Here is a 20,894-nt window from a genome sequence, read left to right on the forward strand (position 1 = left end):
CCTGCTGGGGCCTTGCTGTGCAATGGCGACCCTGGGAAGACAGGGCCCTGCGGGGCTGGAGTCCTGGGGGAAGCCTGCAGGTTGGACCACGGGAGGACTGCCCCCTGGAGAGAGGGGGTAAATAGGAGAGGCTGTCCGACCCACCCAGATGGGGCGGTGCTTGGAACAGGCACGGGGACAGCCCTGTGCTCACAGCCAGTGGTCAGCCCTGGTAGGGACTGGAATTAGGCAGATCAGACATCCGCAGTCCTGTGTGTAGATTGGGGTTTGGGGGAGTCAGGTCTCAGAGCAGTGATTTTCCACTAATCCTCAAGGTCTCTTAACAGATGGATATTTATTTTCTTTTCCTGTGACAGAGGAACGCCCACCTCGCAGTAGCTCACATTCTCTCCTCCCACTCCCCTTTCTCTCCTTCAGACACAGGGCCCCACCTGCTGGCTTCTCTCTCCTTTCTAGGGTTCCAACAGTGGCGGGCTTGGAGGGCGAGCGGGGAGGGGCTCCTGGGACACTGACTCCTTTCTCTGGTTCTCTTTCCAGGTGGGGCTGGGGCACGGGCAAGAGGCCTCTGGCTCCCGCGGGAGGGACGGAGGGAGGGGCTGCCGTGGGGAGGAGCGCAGGGGCGCGGCGGAGGGGCGGGGGGCTGCCACTGACCTGCTCTCCCCCTTCCCCCCTTTTTTGCCCCCGGCAGCACCAGGCCACTACAGTTACCCGGAGGTGCGCCCCCCAGCCCCACCCCCCCAGCCCCGTCCCCGGCCGACTCCGGCCCCGCGGCCCCCGCGCCCCGCGCGCCCGGCTCGGCCCTCGCGGCCCGCAGAGGAGGGGGAGGAGGAGCCTCAGCCTGGGCCTAGCCTGCCGCAGCCCCCTCGGCGGGCGTGGGGCAACCTGACGGGCGAGCTGGGCCGCTTCCGCGGCACCGTGCAAGACCTGGAGCGCCACCTGAGGGCTCATGGCTACCCCCTGCGGGCCAACCAGACCTACGCGTCGGTGGCGCGCAACATCCACGAATACTTGCAGCGGCGCCGGGCGGCTGCCGCCCCCGTCGGCTCCCCCGCCCCGTCGCCCCGTCGCCCCCACCCCACCGCCAGCCCCGACCCCGGCACCTGGAAGCGGGACTCCAACCAGGGCATCCACGGCCTCTCGCCCGAAGGCGTCGACCGGGTGGCCGCGCCCCGCCACCCCAAGCCCGAGGTGCTGGGCAGTTCCGCCGACGGCGCACTACTCGTGTCCCTTGACGGGCTCCGCGGCCACTTCGAGCGCGTGGTGCTGCGCTGGCGGCCCCAGCCGCCGGCAGAGGGCCCCGGCGAGGAGCTGACCGTGCCCGGCACCACGCGCACCGTCAGCCTACCTGACCTCAGGCCCGGCACCACCTACCACGTGGAGGTCCACGGGGTGCGGGCAGGGCAGACCTCCAAGTCCTACGCCTTCATCACCACCACAGGTAGCATGCGCTGGGGCCGTGGGACCACCCATCCCCTGCCCAGCCTCGCCTGCCGCTGGAGTCCGCATCCGAGAGTTCCGCCCACCGCCTCACTGCTCAGCCCGCCACCCCACCCCCGCCACACCCCTCGGCCTTCAAGCACTACCCGGTCCAGCCTCCAGGGGACCCCACCGCAAAGCATGGCCTCCGGTGTCCCTAGAAGCCATCTCCACCCCAGGGGCCTCAGGGACACTCAGGGCTGAGGAGAGCCGGTGTTTAGGGTTCCCCGGACACTTTGCCAGGATTGCCGTCCTGGGCAACGGAAGGGGCATTTGGGGGGAGGAGGCGGGTCTACAAAAACTCACTGGAGCAGTGTGAGTGGGGCAGCCGAGTGACACCGTCACTTCCCCACTCTGACTCACTGCGGTGAGGGTGGCTGAAGGCTGTGGTCAGTGGTTACTCTTTTCCACAATTTGGCCTTGACCTCAAAGGGACACATCAGAACTGTGTGGGGGTGGCCTTGAAGCCATCAGGCAGCTTGTGTCTGTGAGAGATGAAACCACTTCATGCTTGTCTCTTCCACAGGAGCGATGCTGGGCTCGGGGGAGGGGGGCTCTCTGGCTGCCCTGGGGAGGGCTGTGAACCTGTTCTTTCCCCCCTAGGGCCCAGATGCCACCTGAGCTGGATGTACCCACACACACACCCTCTCTCTTCCCTCTCTCTTCACTACCCACTCTTCCCTCGCATCTGCCTTCCCTAACAGCACCTCTCCCCCTTTCTTCCAGGCTTCTCACCGCGGCACTAATGGAAGCCACGATCACCACGGGGTGGGGTGGGGGGGAGGGAGGGGGGAGGGATGTGCTTAGGGAGGGCCGTGGCAGTCTGTGGGGGGTTGGAGGTCATAGGAGCCTTGTGAGGGGAAGGATGGCCGCATTTCTTTTAGTTATTGCCCGCAGGCCTGTCTGTTCAGAAATGTGGTGGGCAGGGGTGCTGGGAGGACTGGGTAGACCGTTGGGAGGATGCGGTGGCCCAGGGAGCAGACTCAGGAGCAGGGAGGGAGGGTCTGTAGGCTCTTCGAGGCTAGAAGGCAGAACCTGGGGGCTGGGATTTCCTTTCTTGCTCTCATTCTCGACTCTCCTGTTTTTCTCACCCTGCCCTTTCCCAGGGTCCTCTCCCTTGGGCTTCTTGGGGGCCACTGATGAGCCTCCTCCCTCAGGCCCTTCCACGACTCAAGGGGCCCGGGCCCCCGAACTGCAGCAGCGCCCCCAGGAGCTGGGAGAGTTGAGGGTGCTGGGCAGAGACAAGACAGGGAAGCTCCGCGTCGCTTGGACAGCTCAGCCTGACACGTTTGCCCACTTCCAGCTGCGCCTTCGGGTGCCCGAGGGGCCGGGAGCACACGAGGAACTCCTGCCAGGGGACGTCCGCCAGGCTCTGGTGCCCTCACCCCCTCCTGGAGCCCCCTATGAGCTGTCACTCCGTGGGGTCCCCCCGGAGGGCGTGCCCTCTGCCCCTCTCATCTACCAAGGCATTATGGGTATATCCTGCACTGCTCAGCTCAGTGTCCTGAGGATGGGGGAGGGGCTGGGCCATCCGGGCTTCAGAGGTGGGGTGGGGATGGAAGGGCTGGGCCAGTGTTTGGGTTGCAGTGGTAAGAGCAAACAAGGAGAGAGAAGGTTGGAGTAGAAGTTTCGGAGGAAAGAGGAATGGAGGGAGTCTTAGAACAATGAAGGGGAAAAGAGGATGGGAGGAGAAAAGTCAGAGGGTGGGGCAGGGAGTCAGAAAGAGAGGCTGTAGGCTTCTGGCTTTCCACCAGCAGCTTTCTTTGCCCTGTGTCCTCTCCAATTCCTGGTCACTCATAGATCTCTGCGGGTAGGCATGGCAAGGCCTCTAGCCCTGAGGGTACTGGCCCTTAGCCCCCTCTTCCCCTTCCCTTCCCCGTAGCCCCACTATCCCCTCACTGGGCAGGCTAGGACGGTGGCCCCCCACCCTGGGAGGCTGGCCGCAGTGGACAGCGCTGCATGGTCCCACCACCCCATTTCTGCTGGGGATGGAGGTTCCTTAGCATAGGGAGCTCTGAGCCAGCAGGGCTTCAGAGATGGGTGAGGTTGGTGGAACCCGTGAAGCACTCACTTTCCCTCCCAGTCCCTCTTTATGGGACTCGGGTAGCTGCTCTGCTGGCCACTCCAGGTCAGGCTCAGCGCTAGGAGAGCGGGTAGCGAGGGAGAGAAAAGTCCAAGTGGGCGGAGGAGTCTTCAGCTGCTCCAGAGCAGCAGTGAGGAGGTTCTGACTCAGGAAGAGCCGGGGGGGACCTGAAACTCCCCCAAAGCTCTTGATGTGGAGAGGGACTGGGCTGCTTGCGAGGCGTGGGGAAGCCAGCAAAAGGGAAGGGCTAAAGCTCTCACCGCAGAACAAAGAGGGCTGCTCACAGAGGCCTGGGAGGGGAGGAAGGGGAGGCTTTGAGCAATGGAGCTGTCCAGGAAGGAGGGACCCAGTGGGCTGAGGAGAGGGAAGGAGACCAGAGACGAGGCAATGGTTGAGTCCATCTGCTTTACTTTTGCCCCCACATTCCAGACAAGGATGGGGCGAAGCTTGGGAAGCCCTTGGCCCCGCCACGCCTGGGCCAGCTGATAGTCACTGACATGACATCCAACTCCCTGCTCCTGCACTGGACGGTCCCCGAGGGTGAATTCGACTCCTTCGTGATCCAGTACAAGGACAGGGATGGGCCCCAGGTGGTACCTGTGGAAGGATCCCAGCGCTCAGCCCTCATCACCAACCTGGACCTTGGCCGCAAGTACAAATTCCTGCTATATGGGCTCCTGGGCAAGAAGAGGCATGGCCCCCTGGTGGCTGAAGCCAAGATCCGTGAGTGAGAACAGTCACACCGACCCCTACCCCTGCCCCCTGCATGGTCTTGAAGGAGGTCCTCCCAGTGCTTTGGGAACTCCAGGAAGGCTTCCTGGAGGCAGTGGGGCCTGAGATGAATCCTGAAGGGAAAATAGTGGTGGGTCAGGCAGAGAGGTTGGGGAGGGCAGTGCGGACAGAGGGAGCCATGGAGAGTGAGGCAGGAGCGAGTGTGGCCCTGGAGGAGAATCTGTCTGTTTCCTCTGGATGGAGAGCAGGGCACCTGGGGAGCTGAGGGGACTGGGCTTGTGTGTGTCTGACTGAGGAGCTTGGAGCTCATGTGAGGGTTGTAAGTGGGAATGACATGATTTGATACATATCTTACATAACACTGGGGCTGCTGCAGAGTGTAGCTGGAGAAGTGAGTTAAGAGCCAGCAAGCAATGATGCTGGCCTGCCTGGGATGGAGGCAGTGAGGCTGGATGTGGCAGGTGAAGGACAATGAGGAGGCCCAGGCGCTCCCCTGTTTCTAGAGCAGACAGTCCCGTGCCCTGAGGCAAGGAACAGCGGAGGTGAGGACCAAGCACAGCTTGGGACACTTAGATAAACCTCTGTGGAGCATTTGTTAACAAGATTTTCTCAGTGTATCAGCACACTTACTGGCTACAGCAGCCCCGTGAGGCATGCCCGTTTACAGATGAGGAGAGTCCGGGCACGGAGATGGGGAGGGCACTTAAGCAGAAAATGGCGGGGCCACGGGGTGATCACTGCTGCCCTCCCAGGTCTGGAGAGCAGAGAGAAGGCCTGAAGAAGGGACCTGGGAGACAGGAGCCAGGGTGAGGGTGTAGGGGGAGCAGAGACGCTGGCCAACACTCAGGGCATGGGCAGAGGAAGAGGAGCATGCAGGGTAGCCCAAGGGGGTGACTCACGGAGAGGGGCGCAGCCAGGGAGAGTGGTGTCCTGGATGCCAAAATGAAGGGCGCGGTCAGACATGTCAGATTCCGTACGAGTGAGTCCACAGGACTTAACAGTGGCGAGGTCACTGCTGGCCCGGTTGAGAGCTGCCAGTGGAGGGTGGAGCTCGATCGAGAGGGTGATGGACGTGAGGACATGGCTACAACCAGTGTAGACGGCTCTTTCTGGAATCTGGGCTGGGACTAGAGAGCAAGAAGGGAGGGTGGAGGCTGGAGGGAGCTAGTGGCCAAGGGGAGGAGCTCCTGCAAATGCCAGGGGGCACAGTGGTGGGGAGTGAAGTGTTGGTGGTACAGGGTGGGAGAGAAGGAGGTGGGGCCCCCGAACACAGGTGTGGGAGGCTCTCCCGCATTCAAAAGCTCCAAAGATGGTGCTTCCCTCTCTTGGAGGAGAAGCGAGCTCGTAGTTAGGTCTGGAAGCAGTAGAGATTGCCCTGGGAGACTTCCCTGGCTGTGGAGACACAGAAAGAGATGGCTGGGCTCCCTTCTCTCCGAAGCGCCTCACTAGGCTGCAGAGTCAGGGCCACACTAGTCCATACGGTGCTTCTGTGCCCTTTAGAAGAAGGCACCCTTCCTTAGGTGAGCATAGCTCTGTGCCAGGGCACACAGTTTGGCAAGCAGAGGGTGGCTGCATTTCAGTCCCTCAGTGCTCCCTCAGCCATGCACCTTTGTGCAGTGAACAGCCTGCACAACCTCACACAACATCTCTATGTGGGAGATGGAGTTCCCCTCTTCCTTTGACCTGTGTTCCTCCTTTCTCTCTACCTCTCCTCCCAGTGCCTCAGAGTGATCCCAGCCCAGCGACTCCCCGCCTCGGAAAGCTGTGGGTGACAGATCCCACCCCAGACTCACTGCATCTCTCCTGGACTGTCCCTGAGGGCCAGTTTGACTCCTTCGTAGTCCAATATAGGAACGGGGATGGACAGCCCCAAGCAATGCCCGTGGAAGGGCCCGAGCGCTCCATCATTGTCTCCTCGCTGGAGCCTAACCACAAGTACAGATTCACTCTGTTCGGGATTGCCAACAAGAAGCGGCATGGCCCCCTCACAGCCGATGGCACCACTGGTGAGTGGCAACCACCTAAGCCCCCATGTGACCCTTCCCAGCCTTCCCCACACTTGCCCTCAGCCAGGAACCAGGGGGGGCCTCCCAGTGTGATGGCTGACTCCGAGTCCTGGCCCCGCTCCCAGGCTGAGGGAGAGCCAGCCTCCCCCGTCCTGCTAGGGCCCTTCCATCCCATTCAGCTGCTCCCCAAGGCCCAGAAGATGTGTCATACCCTGGCTGTGCCAGAATTCCCAGGAGGTCAGCACTCCTAATTGATGCTAACTGAATAGTGACCCCCGGGTATGATGGCCCATCCAAACTCCGAACCCCAATCTGAGGCTGCCAGTACAGCCCTCACTGGATCCTCTTATTTACAGCCTCAGAGCAGACAGCGGAGTCCCTCCACCCAGAGGCCACAGTGCAGCCCCTGCTGGGGGAGCTGTGGGTGACTCAGGCAAACCCAGACTCCCTGCGCCTGTCCTGGACCGTGACCCAGGGCTCCTTCGACTCCTTCGTGGTCCAGTACAAGGATGCGCAGGGCCAGCCCCAGGCGGTGCCCATCAGGGGGGATGAGAACAAGGTCACCATCCCAGGCCTGGAGTCCCACCGGAAGTATAAGATGAACCTCTATGGGCTTCATGGCAGGCAGCGTGTGGGACCTGTGTCCGTGGTGGCCACCACAGGTGAGTCAAGGCCTCCCAGACCTCCCTCTGAGTAGGACCTGGCCCAGGGGCTCCTTCAGACCTCCCTCCACCTTTTCCTTCTGGGCTCTAGTCCTGCCAAGCCTCTACCCTCTATTTCCCCACATCCCAGGGCCTCTCATCCAGCCACCAGCCCCTGGCCTTTTTCTCAGCCCTGCTTCTCCATCTCCAAGAACAGGTCCATTTTCCCCATTCCAAACATCTGGAACACCTCCACCCAGGGCTGTCCTCCCCACAGATATCCTCAGCCACTGTGTTCCTTCCCCTACCACGGCCTGGCTGAGGCTGCTGTCACTTCCGGCTTCCGCCACCAGCTGCCCGCACCCTCCCACCATCGCTGCTCGGCTCAGAGTCCACAGATCCAAGGCACAAGAGTCCCTCCTTTCCCTCAGCTTCTTTCTGGCATGAAAAGGCCTCATCCCGGACCCCCAAATCCCTGACTCCCACCAACTGGGAGCAGGGCAAAGGGCCCCATTTCATTCTTCCCACCGCCCCTCATTCCTCCACCTGTCCAGGCTCCCTCTGGTCAGCACCATTTCTGTGGTTGTGTAGCCTCGTGGTTGGGAGCACAGGCTATGGATCCAGCTGCCTGGATTTTAAGCCTAGCTCTGCAATTTACTACCTATGGGACTTTGTGTAAATTACTGAACCTCTGAACCTCAGCTTCCTCATCTGTCAAATGAGGATAATGGTACCTGCTTCAGAGTCATTAGCATTAAATCAGTCAGTGTACAAACGTGCATGCTTAGAACAGTGCCTGGCGCATCAGAACCGCTGTTCAGGAGCGAGCTGCTATTTCTCCCTGACTCTCTCCCTTCCCGGTATCCTTTTCTTGTCCTCATCTCCCTACCTTGCCCACCCTTGCATGCTCCCTCTCAGTCTCCTCTCCCCTGAGTAGTACTCCAGTAGTACCCCCAGGGAGTGGGTCACAGAAGCCAGTCTCCCTTTTCCACGGAGCCTCAGCAAAGACCGAGTTGCCAGACAGTGGATAGGTGTCCCCGGGGCTGTGATTCTAGATGCAGCCAGAGAAGAGCGCAGCCCTTCCCAGCCCCTCCACCCCCACATCTTTCTCCACCCTTGTCTGAAGAGGAAGGAGGGGCCGGGCTGCCCAGGGAGGCCTTAGCCAGGGCACATTCTGTCTGGTGTCCTGCTAAGTGGGGTGGGGGCCACTGAGAAACCCTGGGGAGGTGCTGGAGCTGAAAGGGAGGAAGGCAAACTGGAAGAGGCCTTACTGCCCCCTCGATTTCTAGAGGTCAGCCCTGTCTGTGGACACGGTAGAAAATTCCTCAGAACTTCCTCTCTTCCCACCTCAACTCCTTTCTCAGACGTGAGGGGAGACCCCGCCCCCGACAGAAGACGCCAATACGGTCCTGCCAGCAGTACCTGACAGGGGCCAGGGACCTGTCTCAGCTCTCTCCCACGAGTTACTGAACGGCTAATACAAAGGCTCCCCCAACCCCAAAGACTGCAGCCTGAGAACTTTATTTGCTGAATGTACTTTATTGTCGTAATTAACCAACAAAGCAAGACACACCGCAAGCCTGTATCTCCCATGTCTTCTCTCAGCCCCCCAGGACCTTGTGGAGGAGACGCCCAGCCCCACAGAACCCAGCACGGAGGCCCCGGAGCCCCCCGAGGAGCCCCTCCTGGGGGAGCTGACGGTCACAGGATCCTCCCCAGACTCGCTGAGCCTCTCCTGGACCGTCCCCCAGGGCCACTTCGACTCCTTCACTGTCCAGTACAAGGACGGGGACGGGCAGCCCCAGGTGGTGCGTGTCAGAGGTGACGAGAGCGAGGTCACCATCGGGGGCCTGGAGCCGGGGCGCAAGTACAAGATGCACCTGTACGGCCTGCACAGGGGACAGCGCGAGGGCCCCGTGTCCACCGTGGGCGTGACCGGTGAGTGGGGGCGGGGACCTACTTCCTTTTCCTCCCACCGGTGGCCCCCAGCTTCCCCGTGGCCATGGCTCTCCCTTCTGTAGTGGTAGCATGAGGCCCCCCACTGCTTGGGGGAGACCCAGAAAGAACAGTTCACTGGGGACCGGGCTATAACCAGCTTTGTGAGCTTGAACAATTTTAAACTTTCTGTGCCTCTGTTTCCCCAGGCGTAAAAGGAGGATAGTAACAGCCATCCCGCAGAACTGTAGTGAGGATTAAATGAGTTAACAGACATGGAGCACTAAGAAAGGGTCCGGCACAGAAGGCACATGCTGTCAGCATTGCCATAGGATGATTATAATTGTCCTTAGTCTGGAGTCTGCTCTGCGCCCGTTTGGCTGGTTCCTCAGCTGGGGCTCAGCTGATCAGAAGTGCATGAGACATCAGCCTCTTCATCAGTGTAGCTGGAAAGTTTCTTTACCGCTCATCCAGTGAGTGACTTTATAGCAAAGAGGGCCATCCGTTCCATCCCCTCTCTTGGGCCCAGGTATGGGGCCATCTGGCACCACAAAGGACCCAGCCCGGGGATCTCCTCTCCAGAGCCTCAGCATCAGGGGCCAGAACCGAGACAGGCCTCTGGGACTTGGGACTCTCCTGCTGACCTGCCCAGCTTGGTCACAGCAAGGGGCGTCTCTTTTCCATTCGCTCAAAGACACACCTTTTACTATAAGGGGAAAGATTAAAAACTTAAAAGCAGAGATACAGGTTTTCAGAGCATGGTTCCTGTACTTCCACAAAGCCCAACCTCACGGCTGGCTTAGTTTCCAGAACCTTCTACTCCTAATTTCTTTTTGTTCCTCCATTAGTACTGAGAGTAGGGAGAGGAGAAAGCCACCCCGAGTTACTGTCCTGTGGGCCCGAAGTAGCAGGGTGGAGGCTCGTGCCAAGCCCGCACATGCTGCCAAGGTTTCTCTTTGGGTGCCCCTCCATCTGCTCTCTGTCCCAGGCAGCCACACTGGGCTCTGTGAGGTCCTGTCCCTGGTCCCCAGGGAGGAATGGACTGTGTTGGGCACAGACTGAGGCAGTGCAGTAACGGAAAATGGAGTTGAGCATTTGACAGACTGAGTTCTGTTTGTGGCTTCTCTGGTTCTCAGCTTCAGGATGGAGCATGGTGTTCATTGTCAGAGCGGCAGGTGATGGGCAGCTGGAGCCCGCTGAGCTGCCCCAGGGGCTGTGCCTGGCCCGCGGCACGTGCTCTCCCATTGCCAAGGGAAGAGGTGGATACAGCCAGTGAGAAACATTTCTAAAGTAGAGAAAGATAATGTCAAATGCAGCATGCGCAGTGCCATGTTCGGGGGTAGTGATAACTCCACGTTTTCCAGTTAAACCAAGCCTCAGCAATGAGGCTTGTTGGATGGTGAGGGACAGTTTCTCTTCCTCATGGGAAGAAGTGCAGAGAGGGCCGAAGTGAGCAGGAAGTGGATGAGACAAGAGCAAGCAAAGCTAGAAGGAGCATGGGACACTGCTCGTAGACATTTGATGACATGGTGGCCTCTCCTAGCCCCCCTCAGCCGCCTTCATCCCTGCCCTCCCCTCAGACTCAGGTCTGTCTTTCTGAGGCCTCCCAAACAGGGTTTCATCTGTCTAGCCTGGTCTTACGCTCCCGCAGAAGCCAGAGAAAACAGCTCTTGGGAGCCACACCCACCCAGCCACCTCCGCCACTGTCTTACTTCTTGGGACCACCTTCCAAGTTTGGTCCCTACTGAGGAGTGCCCCCCAGACTTAGCTGAGTTGGGGGGTGGGGCCCACCGGGGCCCGAGCTGGGACTTTCCCAGCCCAGTCATGCAGACCACTCATTAATTGAACGACCGTTTGTGGGGGCACCTGCTGTGTGCTGGGTGCCGGGGACACAGCAGCGAGCAAGGCAAAGCCCCTCCCCAGGGAGCACACGTTCTAGCAGACCGCACAAATCTGTCTGTGGGACCGTCTCTAATAACAATGAGACCTGGAGAAAAGCAAAGTCCAGCAGGTGAGACAGTGAATGGGTGGGAAGGATGTGGGAAAGGGCCTCTCTGAGGGAAGACCTGAGGAGGGACAGGACAAGGCACGTGTGCCTTTGGGAAGAATATCCGGGCAGAGGAAAGTGCCCCGACCCTCTGTGCACAAGCCAGGAATGTCTGGAGTGGGGGGAGCTATGTGGGAGATGATCCTGTGGGACCTCAGAGGCCCCTGTAAGAACCTGGCTTTTGCCCTGAGTGAGATGGAAGTCCTTGTGGGAGCAGGCTCTGACTAATGTGTTCACGGTGGATCGGAGGGGGTGGGGAGGACGGGGAGGATTTAGGAGACCCATGTAGTCCAGGGAGACGGGTGGTGCCTGGAGATGGCGCCAGTGGAGTGGAGTTAGCGAGGAGGGGTCAGCTTCTGAAGGTCGTGCGAACAGTCCTTACTCATGGGCTAGATGTAGGGTGTGAGGGGACTCGGGGACGACATCCAGGGTGAAGTGGTGGCTTTGCTGAGGTGGGGAGGCCATGACGGAGCAGGCGTGGGGGGAGTCCCTGAGCTCGGTTTTGAACTTCATGAGTTTGAGCCACAGACCAGACACCCAAGGAAGATGCCAGGCAAGCACGAGTCTGCGGGTCCTGGAGGAGGGGACCATTGACCTACAGATGGACGTTCAGCCACTCTCCCAGGGTCTCAGTGACACCCATCCCCAACCCCAGCACAGCCCCCGGTCCTGGCGGGGACTTAGTGAGGGCTTGTGGCCAGACAGATGTTGCCAATCAGTGTAGTTTTACATCGGAACCACCTCGTGGGCACCACAAAAACAACAGACATAGTTACTAACAAGGGAAAGAGGGGCTTTTCCTAACGGCCTCCCACCATCTCTGTCTCAGCTCCACAACCAGAAGAGACTCCAGCCATAGAGCCGCCCCTAGAGCCACACCTGGGAGAGCTGACAGTGACAGGTGTGACCCCCAACTCCATGGGCCTCACATGGACGATCCCTGAGGGTGACTTCGACTCCTTTGTGGTCCAGTACAAAGACAGGGACGGGCAGCCCCAGGTGGTCCCTGTGGAGGGCAGCCTCAGGGAGGTCACCATCCCCGGCCTGGAGCCTGCGTGCAAATACAAGATGAACTTCTACGGGCTACATGATGGACAGCGCGTGGGCCCCCTCTCTGTGGTAGCTGTGACCGGTGAGTGAGCAGGGGTGAGGCAGTTCCCATCCCTGGTTACCCAGAATCCCCCCATCCCACAAACCCCCTCAGGTCCTGCCTCAGTGGCCTCCATAAGTCCTTCCTGAGGTCACAGGCATGGCAATCTGTTCCCTGACCCCTTGACTTCTTCCCCAGGCTAGAATCTTCCCTGCCCTCCAGTTCCTCTCCATTCTGCCCTCTCCCTCAGGCAGGAATGTCTTGCTTCCATCTGACCTAAATCTGACTCTGTCTGTCTCCCCTGATTGTCCACAGCTGTTCCCCTCCTTTCTCTCAAAACCCTGCTGTGACTTGGCCACAGCCGCCACCTTCCCCTGATGTTCTTTTTTAGTTGGGCTTCAATGACACACATCCCTTGAATCTCTTCTCAGAGATTCTTTAGTGCCCTGAGTGCTATAGCCTTCCTTTCTCCTGGAAGTGGCCCTTGCTCTTGGGTCCCTGGGGACAGGTTGCCGCCATTTTTCTGCCACAGTATCTGATGAAACCCACGGACCCCTCTCAGAGCAGGGCTTTAAAATCTATAACATAATTGCATAGGGTTACAGAGGAAACCAATTTATTTGATATTCAATTATAAAAACATATTTTTTTAAGATTTTATTTATTTATCTGACGGAGAGAGACACAGTGAGAGAGGGAACACAAGCAGGGGGAGTGGGAGAGGGAGAAGCAGGCTTCCCGCGGAGCGGGGAGCCCGATGCGGGACTCGATCCCAGGACCCTGGGATCATGACCTGAGCTGAAGGCAGACGCTTAACGACTGAGCCACCCAGGCGTCCTATCAAAATATTTTTAATTCAAATTTATGATTTAGTAATACAGGAACTTGTTTATCAGTTCATTAAACAATGAGACTTAGGGGCATGTGTCATAACCTACACACCTTCCCAAGTACGGATGAGTGTAAACGGTATTTTGGAGTCTGCGCAGTCATTCTAAGGTGACACGAAAATGGTCCCAGGTATGCTGGCACCGCAGTGAGCACCCGAGGAAATCTACCTTTCAGTTAGAGGCAGGGAAAATACAGGTGTGACTGTGTCTCATCTTATTTCAAGGCCCCCTTGAGGCCCTGGGAGCCCAGGAGCCCTTCAGGGTCAGGGGGTTCTCCTGCCCAAGATCTCAGCCATGTTCTATGTTTTCCTGGGTCCTAGCTCCCCTCCCCCCAGCCCCAGGCACAGAGTCCCCCGAGGAGCCACGGCTGGGGGAGCTGACAGTGACGGACCTGAGCCCGGACTCCGTGACCCTCTCATGGACGGTCCCCGAGGGTGAATTCGACTCCTTCGTGGTCCAGTACAAGGACAGGGACGGGCAGCCCCGGGTGGTGCCCGTGGCCGCAGACCAGCGCGAGGTCACCGTGCCCGGCCTGGAGCCCAGCAGGAAGTACAGGTTCCTGCTCTACGGACTTCAGGATGGGAAGAGACGCAGCCCAGTCTCTGTGGAGGCAAAGACGGGTGAGAGTCCCCCAGGCCCCCAGCAGCCTGCCCACCCTCTTCACACTGCTTAGTCTCTTTCCTTCTGCTGGCCTTCCCTGTGTCCACCTCTTCTGTTTCGTTTGAAAAGCCACACTGCCTGCCCCAGTTCAAGGCAAATGAGAACCAGGAAAGCAGGGCCAGGTCCTGGGTCTGTGCCCCCCGCTGACTTTTCCTCTCTTCTCATAATTTCCACTGCCATTGAATGGGGGAAGCCCCTTCAGGGCCCTTCCTGGAAGGTGGGACATGGGAGACTGGGGGTGCTGGGGGAGGGCGAAGGGAGTCAGGAGCCCTTTCTGCCTGCCTGGGCCTTGCAGCCCTCAGCCTTGTTGCAGCCCTTACCTCCTGAGAGTTTTGCCATCACCCACTTTCTTATCCTACTGGCTCAGGCCCATTGGGTGCCCTCTCTGCCTCCCCTAGAGGGCCCTTTTCCTCCTGTGCCCTCTTCCCGGAGCCTCGGAAACTGGGAAGCAGAGGAGCCCAGGGCTGGCTGCCCAGCCAGACCCGTTCGGGCCCAGCCCAGCTGTGCCCCTTTCCTGGCTTTCAGTCCAGGCCCTCCCCTGCCCTTGGGGGCTCCCTGGTGCCAGAAAACTCTAGCAATAACAATGCTGTCAGCGTCCTCTCTGGCCAAGAAGGCAGCAGGCCAGCTCCTTCTCAAGCCTCAGGATGGCTCTGGGCAGACACCGGATCCTTTCTCCAAGTGAGCTCCCCTCCTCCTCCCCCCCACCAAGTAGGCAGCCCCCACTCCTCCCCCGGGCCCTATGAGGGCCACCTCCATCATAACATCCCACTTTCTCCTCTGCTGTCTACACTCATCAGGTATCCTGTGCCCCCTCTGATGTCCCCAGGACCCTCAGATTTCCCTAAGGGCCAGAGAAATCACAAAGGGTAGGCTCCTTGGTAAAAGGAAATAAGCAAACCAAGCTGCACCCTGATAGGAAAATAGTCTCTAATAGGTGGGAAGAGTCTTGATAGCAGGAGGAATAAGATAAGCAGGAAACTAGGGATTCTTTTTTCCCAGAGATGTCACATCGGCTAAGTGGAGGGAGGCATGGGCCAGTTGGGATGGGAGGGTGATGGAAATATTTTGGGGAAGCACTGATCATTTGGGCAGTCCTGGGTTTTTCCAATTCTAGTAGGAAGCAGTCAAAGAGTCATTCTGGAAAAAAATAAACACAAGAGTCTTTCCTCTCTGTCAGCTGCCCAAGGTGACGCCAGCCTCGGGGCCCCACCCCGCCTTGGAGAGATGTGGGTGACAGATCCCACCCTGGACGCGCTGCGCCTCTCCTGGACAGTCCCTGAGGGCCACTTTGACTCCTTTGTGGTCCAGTTCAAGGACAAGGATGGGCCCCGGGTGGTGCCCGTGGAGGGCCACGAGCGCTCGGTCACCATCACCCCTCTGGACACTGGCCGCAAGTACAGATTCCTCCTTTATGGGCTCCTGGGCAAGAAGCGCCATGGCCCCCTCACTGCTGAAGGCACCACAGGTGAGAGCGTCCGTGCAGGGCCAGGCTCTGGTCCTGGAGCCCCCCGGGCACGGCAGCAGCACCCAGCCGGGCCGGGGAAGCAGGTGGCCACTTGTGCCGGCTGCCATCACGGTAGTTACTCTCCTCACGCAGTCCCATAGCACTGGCCCTGTAGGACTCAGCCGTGGCAAAGCCCTGTCCCAAGACCTCTCAGTCCTGCCCTTTGAGGTCACCCAGACTACCAGAAACAGCTCAGCTGCCCCCTCTCTGTCTCCCTCTCAGAGCCCTGGAGTGGTGTGGACGATGCTAAAACAAAGCACCCCCCAAAGCCCCATCTTGGGGAGGAGCTACAGGTGACCAGCGTGACGCCAGACTCTGTGAGCCTCGCGTGGACGGTCCCTGAGGGCCAGTTTGACTCCTTCGTGGTCCAGTACAAGGACAGGGCCGGGCAGCCCCAGGTGGTCCCGGTGGAGGGCGGCCTCAGGGAGGTCAGCGTCTCGGGCCTGGACCCAGCCCGCAGGTATAAGCTGCTGCTGTATGGGCTGCACCAGGGCAAGCGCGTGGGCCCCGTCTCTGCCGTCGCCTTGACTGGTGAGTGAGGCTGTGGCCAGCACACGCCGCCCTCCTGCCGGCTGCGGCTCTGCTGCTCTGACCGAGCCAGGGGGTTCTGAGCTTCCTACTTCCCTACTTTAGGGGGAGGGAGAGCCTCATCGAGGCATAATTCACGGACAATTTTATGTGAACAATGAGTTTTGGTAAACATGTAAGTCATGAGACTTACCACAAATGAGACATAAAACATTTCCACTGACCCCACAGCCCATTTCCCCGTGCCCCTTTGCAGTCAATTCCCCCAATCCCAGCTTCTGTCAGCCACTAATTCCTTTCCTTACAGTTTTGCCTTTGTAAGCCTCTCACTTAACAGAATCCTACAATACGTACTCAGTGTTTGGTTTCTAACACTTACCATAATGCTTGGTTTCTAACCAATGCTTGGCTTCTAACACTTACTATAATGCCCCTGTTCCATAGTTGCTCCTTTTTATTACTGACCTCAAGCCTTCACCTCTTCCCCTCCTTCCCTCTCCTTGGAGAGCCTTGTGGAGACAGACCAATCACCCATCTCTACCTGTCTCTCTGAACCAGCCCCCAGGGTACATATCAAAGCCGAGGCCCCAAGTCCTCCAGGGCCTGAGCCCCGCCTAGGGGAGGTGACTGTGGAGGAAGCCACACCAGACACCTTGCATCTCTCCTGGACCAAGACTGAGGGCGATTTTGACTCCTTCGAGGTCCACTACACAGACCGAGATGGGCAACCCCAAGTAGTCAGGATACATGGTGACCGGAATGACGTCATCCTCTCTGGCCTGGAATCTGAGCACAGATACCTAGTGAACCTGTACGGTTTCCATGGCCAGCAGCGAGTGGGTCCTGCCCACATCGAGGCGCTGACAGGTGAGCGAGGAGCACTGCACCGTATCTGCTTCCTCCAGGTGGCTGTGAGAGCCAGAAGAAAGCAAATCCTTATGGTCACCCTGCCCCCCCCGCCTCAGGTCTTACTCTCTCTCTCACATCTCTGTTCAGTCCCAAGGGAAGAGGAGGATGGACCTTCAGAGCCTCCCACCAAGCCCCGCCTGGGGGAGCTGACCGTGACCGACGCCACTCCCGACTCCCTGCACCTCTCCTGGACTGTCCCCGAGGGCCAGTTTGACCACTTCCTGGTCCAGTACAAGAACGGGGACGGGCAGCCCAAGGCGGTGCGCGTACCGGGCTATGAGGATGGGGTCACCGTCTCAGGCCTGCAGCCAGACCACAAGTACAAGATGAACCTGTACGGCTTCCACGGTGGCCAGCGCGTGGGCCCGGTCTCTGCCATTGGGGTGACAGGTGAGTGGATGCTGGAAGCCCCAGGGTGGGACCGGTGGGAGGGTCTCCCTCTCCCAGGTGATGGGTGAGAGGGGTGCAGGAGGCCCTCTGCTCGAGGCTGAGCCATGGTGCCCTTTGTGCCTCCCCACCCCCTCCCGGGGCTCCCTGAGGCCTGAGGGGTCCTCCCCTGCAGAGTAGGGCCTCCATGAGCTGTGCTGGGGACTGTCTAGGGTTCCCCACAGCTGACCCTCAAGGCTCCCAGGCATGTTTGTGAGATGCAGCTGAGAAAAGCCCACCCAGCCCCAAGGATGGGCTTCTCTGAGCTGAATTTGGGGGCCCCCAGACATGATCACAGCTTCTCCATCCTTCTCCCAAGACCTGAGGACATCTCCTGGGGATCCCGCCTCACCTCCTCTGTGTCTGTCCTTCTCAGCTGCAGAGGAAGAGACCCCAAACCCCACCGAGGTGGAGGAGACGCCCAGCCCCACAGAACCCAGCACGGAGGCCCCGGAGCCCCCCGAGGAGCCCGTCCTGGGGGAGCTGACGGTCACAGGATCCTCCCCAGACTCGCTGAGCCTCTCCTGGACCGTCCCCCAGGGCTACTTCAACTTCTTCACTGTCCAGTACAAGGACGGGGATGGGCGACCCCAGGTGGTGCGTGTCGGGGGTGACGAGAGCGAGGTCACGATCGGGGGCCTGGAGCCGGGGCGCAAGTACAAGATGCACCTGTACGGCCTGCACAGGGGACAGCGCGAGGGCCCCGTGTCCACCGTGGGCGTGACCGGTGAGTGGGGGCGGGGGCCTTCAGGGCTGTGTTTGGTAAGGTCTCAATGTTGGAGCCTTCAGGGTGTCCTCCCCTGGAGAGCCAGGATCCTAAAGCCTCACCTAACCCACGCTTCATCCAGTAACATGTCCGGACAGGCGTGAGGTGGGCTCAGGAAGCCCGAGTGCCAGGCCTGTGCCAGAGTGGCCCTCGGTTGGAAGGCTCTGAGGTAGTGATACACTGAGCCATTGGTGGCTTTCCGCTTTTCCGGGAAACCTGGAAAGATCTTGTTTTTGGTTGGGGCAAATGCCATGAACTATTCAATCATTCAACAAATATTTATTATATAAGATTCAACCTTACACATAAAGAGAAAGAATAGCATCATGAACTCCCATATGTCCATTGCCCTGCTGCAGCCTAATATTCACTGCTGGCCAGTCTGGCTGGCCCACACCCCGCTCGCTACCTGCCCTCCTCGCACTCCCATGTGTGCTTAGAACAGCTTATTGAGATGTAATTTGCATACCACAAAATTCACCTGCTTTAAGTTTGCAACTTAATGATTTTTAGTCAGAGTTGTGCATCCATCAGCACTATCTAATTTTAGAATTTTCTCTGTGGAACTCTAACACTATCTCATTTTAGAACTCTACCTCTGTAGATTTGTCTTTTTTAGTCGTATCACATAGATGGTACGGTATCATACAATAACATGCTCTTCTGTGTCCGGGTTCTTTCATCAAGGTCCTTTTTGGGGTTCATCCATGTTGTAACGTGTTGCAGAACTCATCCCTGTACAGCCAAATAGTATTCCGTTGTATGGATATACTGTTGCAGAGTTGGTAAACTCATCCCAGATGCTCTAGACTTCATCCCATACTTCATGGCTTCATATTTAAGCGTATTACTCTTTTTTTTTTTTTTAAAGATTTTATTTATTTATTTGAGACAGAGAGAATGAGAGAGAGAGAGCACATGAGATGGGGGAGGGTCAGAGGGAGAAGCAGGCTCCCTGCCGAGCAGGGAGCCCGATGCGGGACTCGATCCAGGGACTCCAGGATCATGACCTGAGCCGAAGGCAGTCGCTTAACCAACTGAGCCACCCAGGCGCCCTAAGCGTATTACTCTTTTTAAAAAGACTATTTAAGGGGCGCCTGGGTAGCTCAGTCGGTTAAGCTTCCGACCCTGGATTTCGGCTCAGGTCATGATCTCAGGGTTGTGAGATCGAACCCCTCACCGGGCTCTGCGTTAGGTGTGGAGCCTGCCTAAGATATCTTCTCTGCCCCTCCCCAACTCATGCACACACTCTCTCTCTCCCTAAAAAAAAAAAAAGTATTTAAAAATAGCCACAACACCGTTATTGTACCTTTAAAAATGAACAGTCATTCATTAATATCATTAAGTATGTAGGGAATGTTAGTTTCCTGGTTGTCTCATAAATGTTGTTCTCTAATTTGTTGCTGGGATCAGGTTCAAAAAAAGGAGAAAACATTGCAATTGGGAGAATTGGAATTTTAGATAGGGTGGTCATGATTGGCCCTGAAGAGGTGACATTTGAACAAAGACTTAAAGGAAGTGTAGACATGAGCCATGCAGACATCCAGGGTCAGAACATTCACACAAAGGGAATGGTCAATACAAAGGCCCTGAGGTAGGAGGCTGCCTGGTAAGTTTGACAGACCATGAAGAGACCACAAAAAGACTTTGATGTTAAGCAGAAATGGATCTTAAGTTAGGCCTACACAGCTGGCCCACCTTCTGGTCTGAATCCAGTAGAGCCAGGGCCTCAACTACTTCTTCCAGCAATAGGAAAGGTTCTGTTTGCATCTATTCCCAGACCCCGAAAGGGAGCCCCCTACCAACATCCTTCCGAAGCCACACTTGGGAGAGCTGACCGTGATGGATGCCACCCCTGACTCCCTGCACCTCTCCTGGACTGTCCCCGAGGGCCAGTTTGACCACTTCCTGGTCCAGTACAAGAACGGGGATGGGCAGCCCAAGGCGGTGAGAGTGCCAGGGAGTGAGAACCAGGTCACCGTCTCAGGCCTGGAGCCCAGCCACAAGTACAAGATGAACCTGTATGGCTTCCACGGTGGCCAGCGTGTGGGCCCGGTCTCTGCTGTCGGTTTAACTGGTGAGTATGCAGTCGGACACTGGGCCCTGCCCTAGCTGGACTCAGTTTCTCTTTCATGTCGGTATTCAGGTGTTTTTGTCCCACTGTCCCTGAGACTAGAGTCTCCCAAGCTCCTGAGAATGATTCTGCTTGTGTCTTTACTCCAAGCCTTTGGTGTTGCCCCAGCCATCTTTCCCTTTATACACAGGCTTTATTTATTTTTTTTTTTAAATTAATCTCTACATCCAACATGGGGCTTGAACTCACAACCCCGAGATCAAGAGCCACATGTTCTACTGACTGAGTCAGTCAGCAACCCCCCCCCCCCCGGCCTTTTTGGTCCTTGAAGAGGCACGGTACCAGGGAAATAACACACTCAAACAGACCTAGGGTTGACCCTAGCCTCAGCCCATTCGAGCTGTGTTACCCCAAGAGAGTCACTCAACCTCTCTGTGCCTCCCTTTCTTCATCTGTAAAGAAGGAAGAGGAAGAAAATTAGTTTCTGAAAACTCTTAGGATGAATTCTCATAATTATCATTGATTTCAATGGGTAAAATGGTATGTGTTTTCCAACCCAGACTGATCCCCCTTTATGCTAAATGAACCCTGAATCCTGCTACCATGGCTGCTTTTACTGTGATGGTTAGTATCAGTCGTATGTGCAACTTCACAAGGCACCTTCCCTTCATTCATTATTTGCTAACAGGGCCAATCGTTGCTTTTGTTAAGTTCTTTTGGAACTATTACCCTTTGATGCTTAAGACCTGGTTCCCAAACAACAGATAGGAAACAAGATGATTTTGTAATTCAGCGATTAAGGAAGAATGAAACCCTATGTGGAACAGAAAAGCCAAAAGAAACCTGGGGGTGTGATGAGTCATCTGTGCCATAAATTATGGAGAGAGCAATGCAAGGTCCAAAACCACCCAGGTACAAAGACGACCTCGTGTCTCATCTCTTTGGCCTTCACTGTGAAATCTAGATTTGTCTCTAAAAATGCTCAGAAGACTTCTCAACCAGAGAAGGTATTAAAGGAAAATACTCATGAAGTAGAATTTCCAAACCTGAGTAGATGTACCTCCTGATGTGACCTGTCTGGTATGCTTGGCGGTGTTAGGAAGCCTTAGTTCTGTCCCTCTGTGCAG

The 20,894-nt window shown here is 57.4% G+C and overlaps 1 protein-coding gene across 6 annotated transcripts in view; it reads left to right on the forward strand.

Moving 5' to 3' along the window:
* The window catches only part of TNXB (tenascin XB), a 55,993-nt gene that overhangs the window by 16,952 nt on the left and 18,147 nt on the right, over positions 1-20,894 (forward strand). For 2 of the 6 annotated variants that reach the window (XM_036108201.2, XM_036108204.2), the window contains exons 7-20: positions 689-1,438; positions 2,583-2,951; positions 3,989-4,282; positions 6,010-6,297; positions 6,654-6,959; positions 8,544-8,876; positions 11,750-12,052; positions 13,221-13,520; positions 14,738-15,025; positions 15,287-15,595; positions 16,151-16,459; positions 16,589-16,891; positions 17,304-17,654; positions 19,474-19,770. In XM_036108201.2, coding sequence (XP_035964094.2) covers positions 689-1,438; positions 2,583-2,951; positions 3,989-4,282; positions 6,010-6,297; positions 6,654-6,959; positions 8,544-8,876; positions 11,750-12,052; positions 13,221-13,520; positions 14,738-15,025; positions 15,287-15,595; positions 16,151-16,459; positions 16,589-16,891; positions 17,304-17,654; positions 19,474-19,770 — 4,800 coding nt within the window. The remainder of the gene's footprint in view (positions 1-688; positions 1,439-2,582; positions 2,952-3,988; positions 4,283-6,009; positions 6,298-6,653; positions 6,960-8,543; positions 8,877-11,749; positions 12,053-13,220; positions 13,521-14,737; positions 15,026-15,286; positions 15,596-16,150; positions 16,460-16,588; positions 16,892-17,303; positions 17,655-19,473; positions 19,771-20,894) is intronic. The other 4 variants (XM_036108203.2, XM_036108206.2, XM_036108205.2 and 1 more) reach the window with 4 other exon arrangements.

The sequence above is a fragment of the Halichoerus grypus genome, chromosome 9 (assembly GCF_964656455.1).
Source record: "Halichoerus grypus chromosome 9, mHalGry1.hap1.1, whole genome shotgun sequence".
In the NCBI taxonomy this organism is placed as follows: Eukaryota; Metazoa; Chordata; class Mammalia; order Carnivora; family Phocidae; genus Halichoerus; species Halichoerus grypus.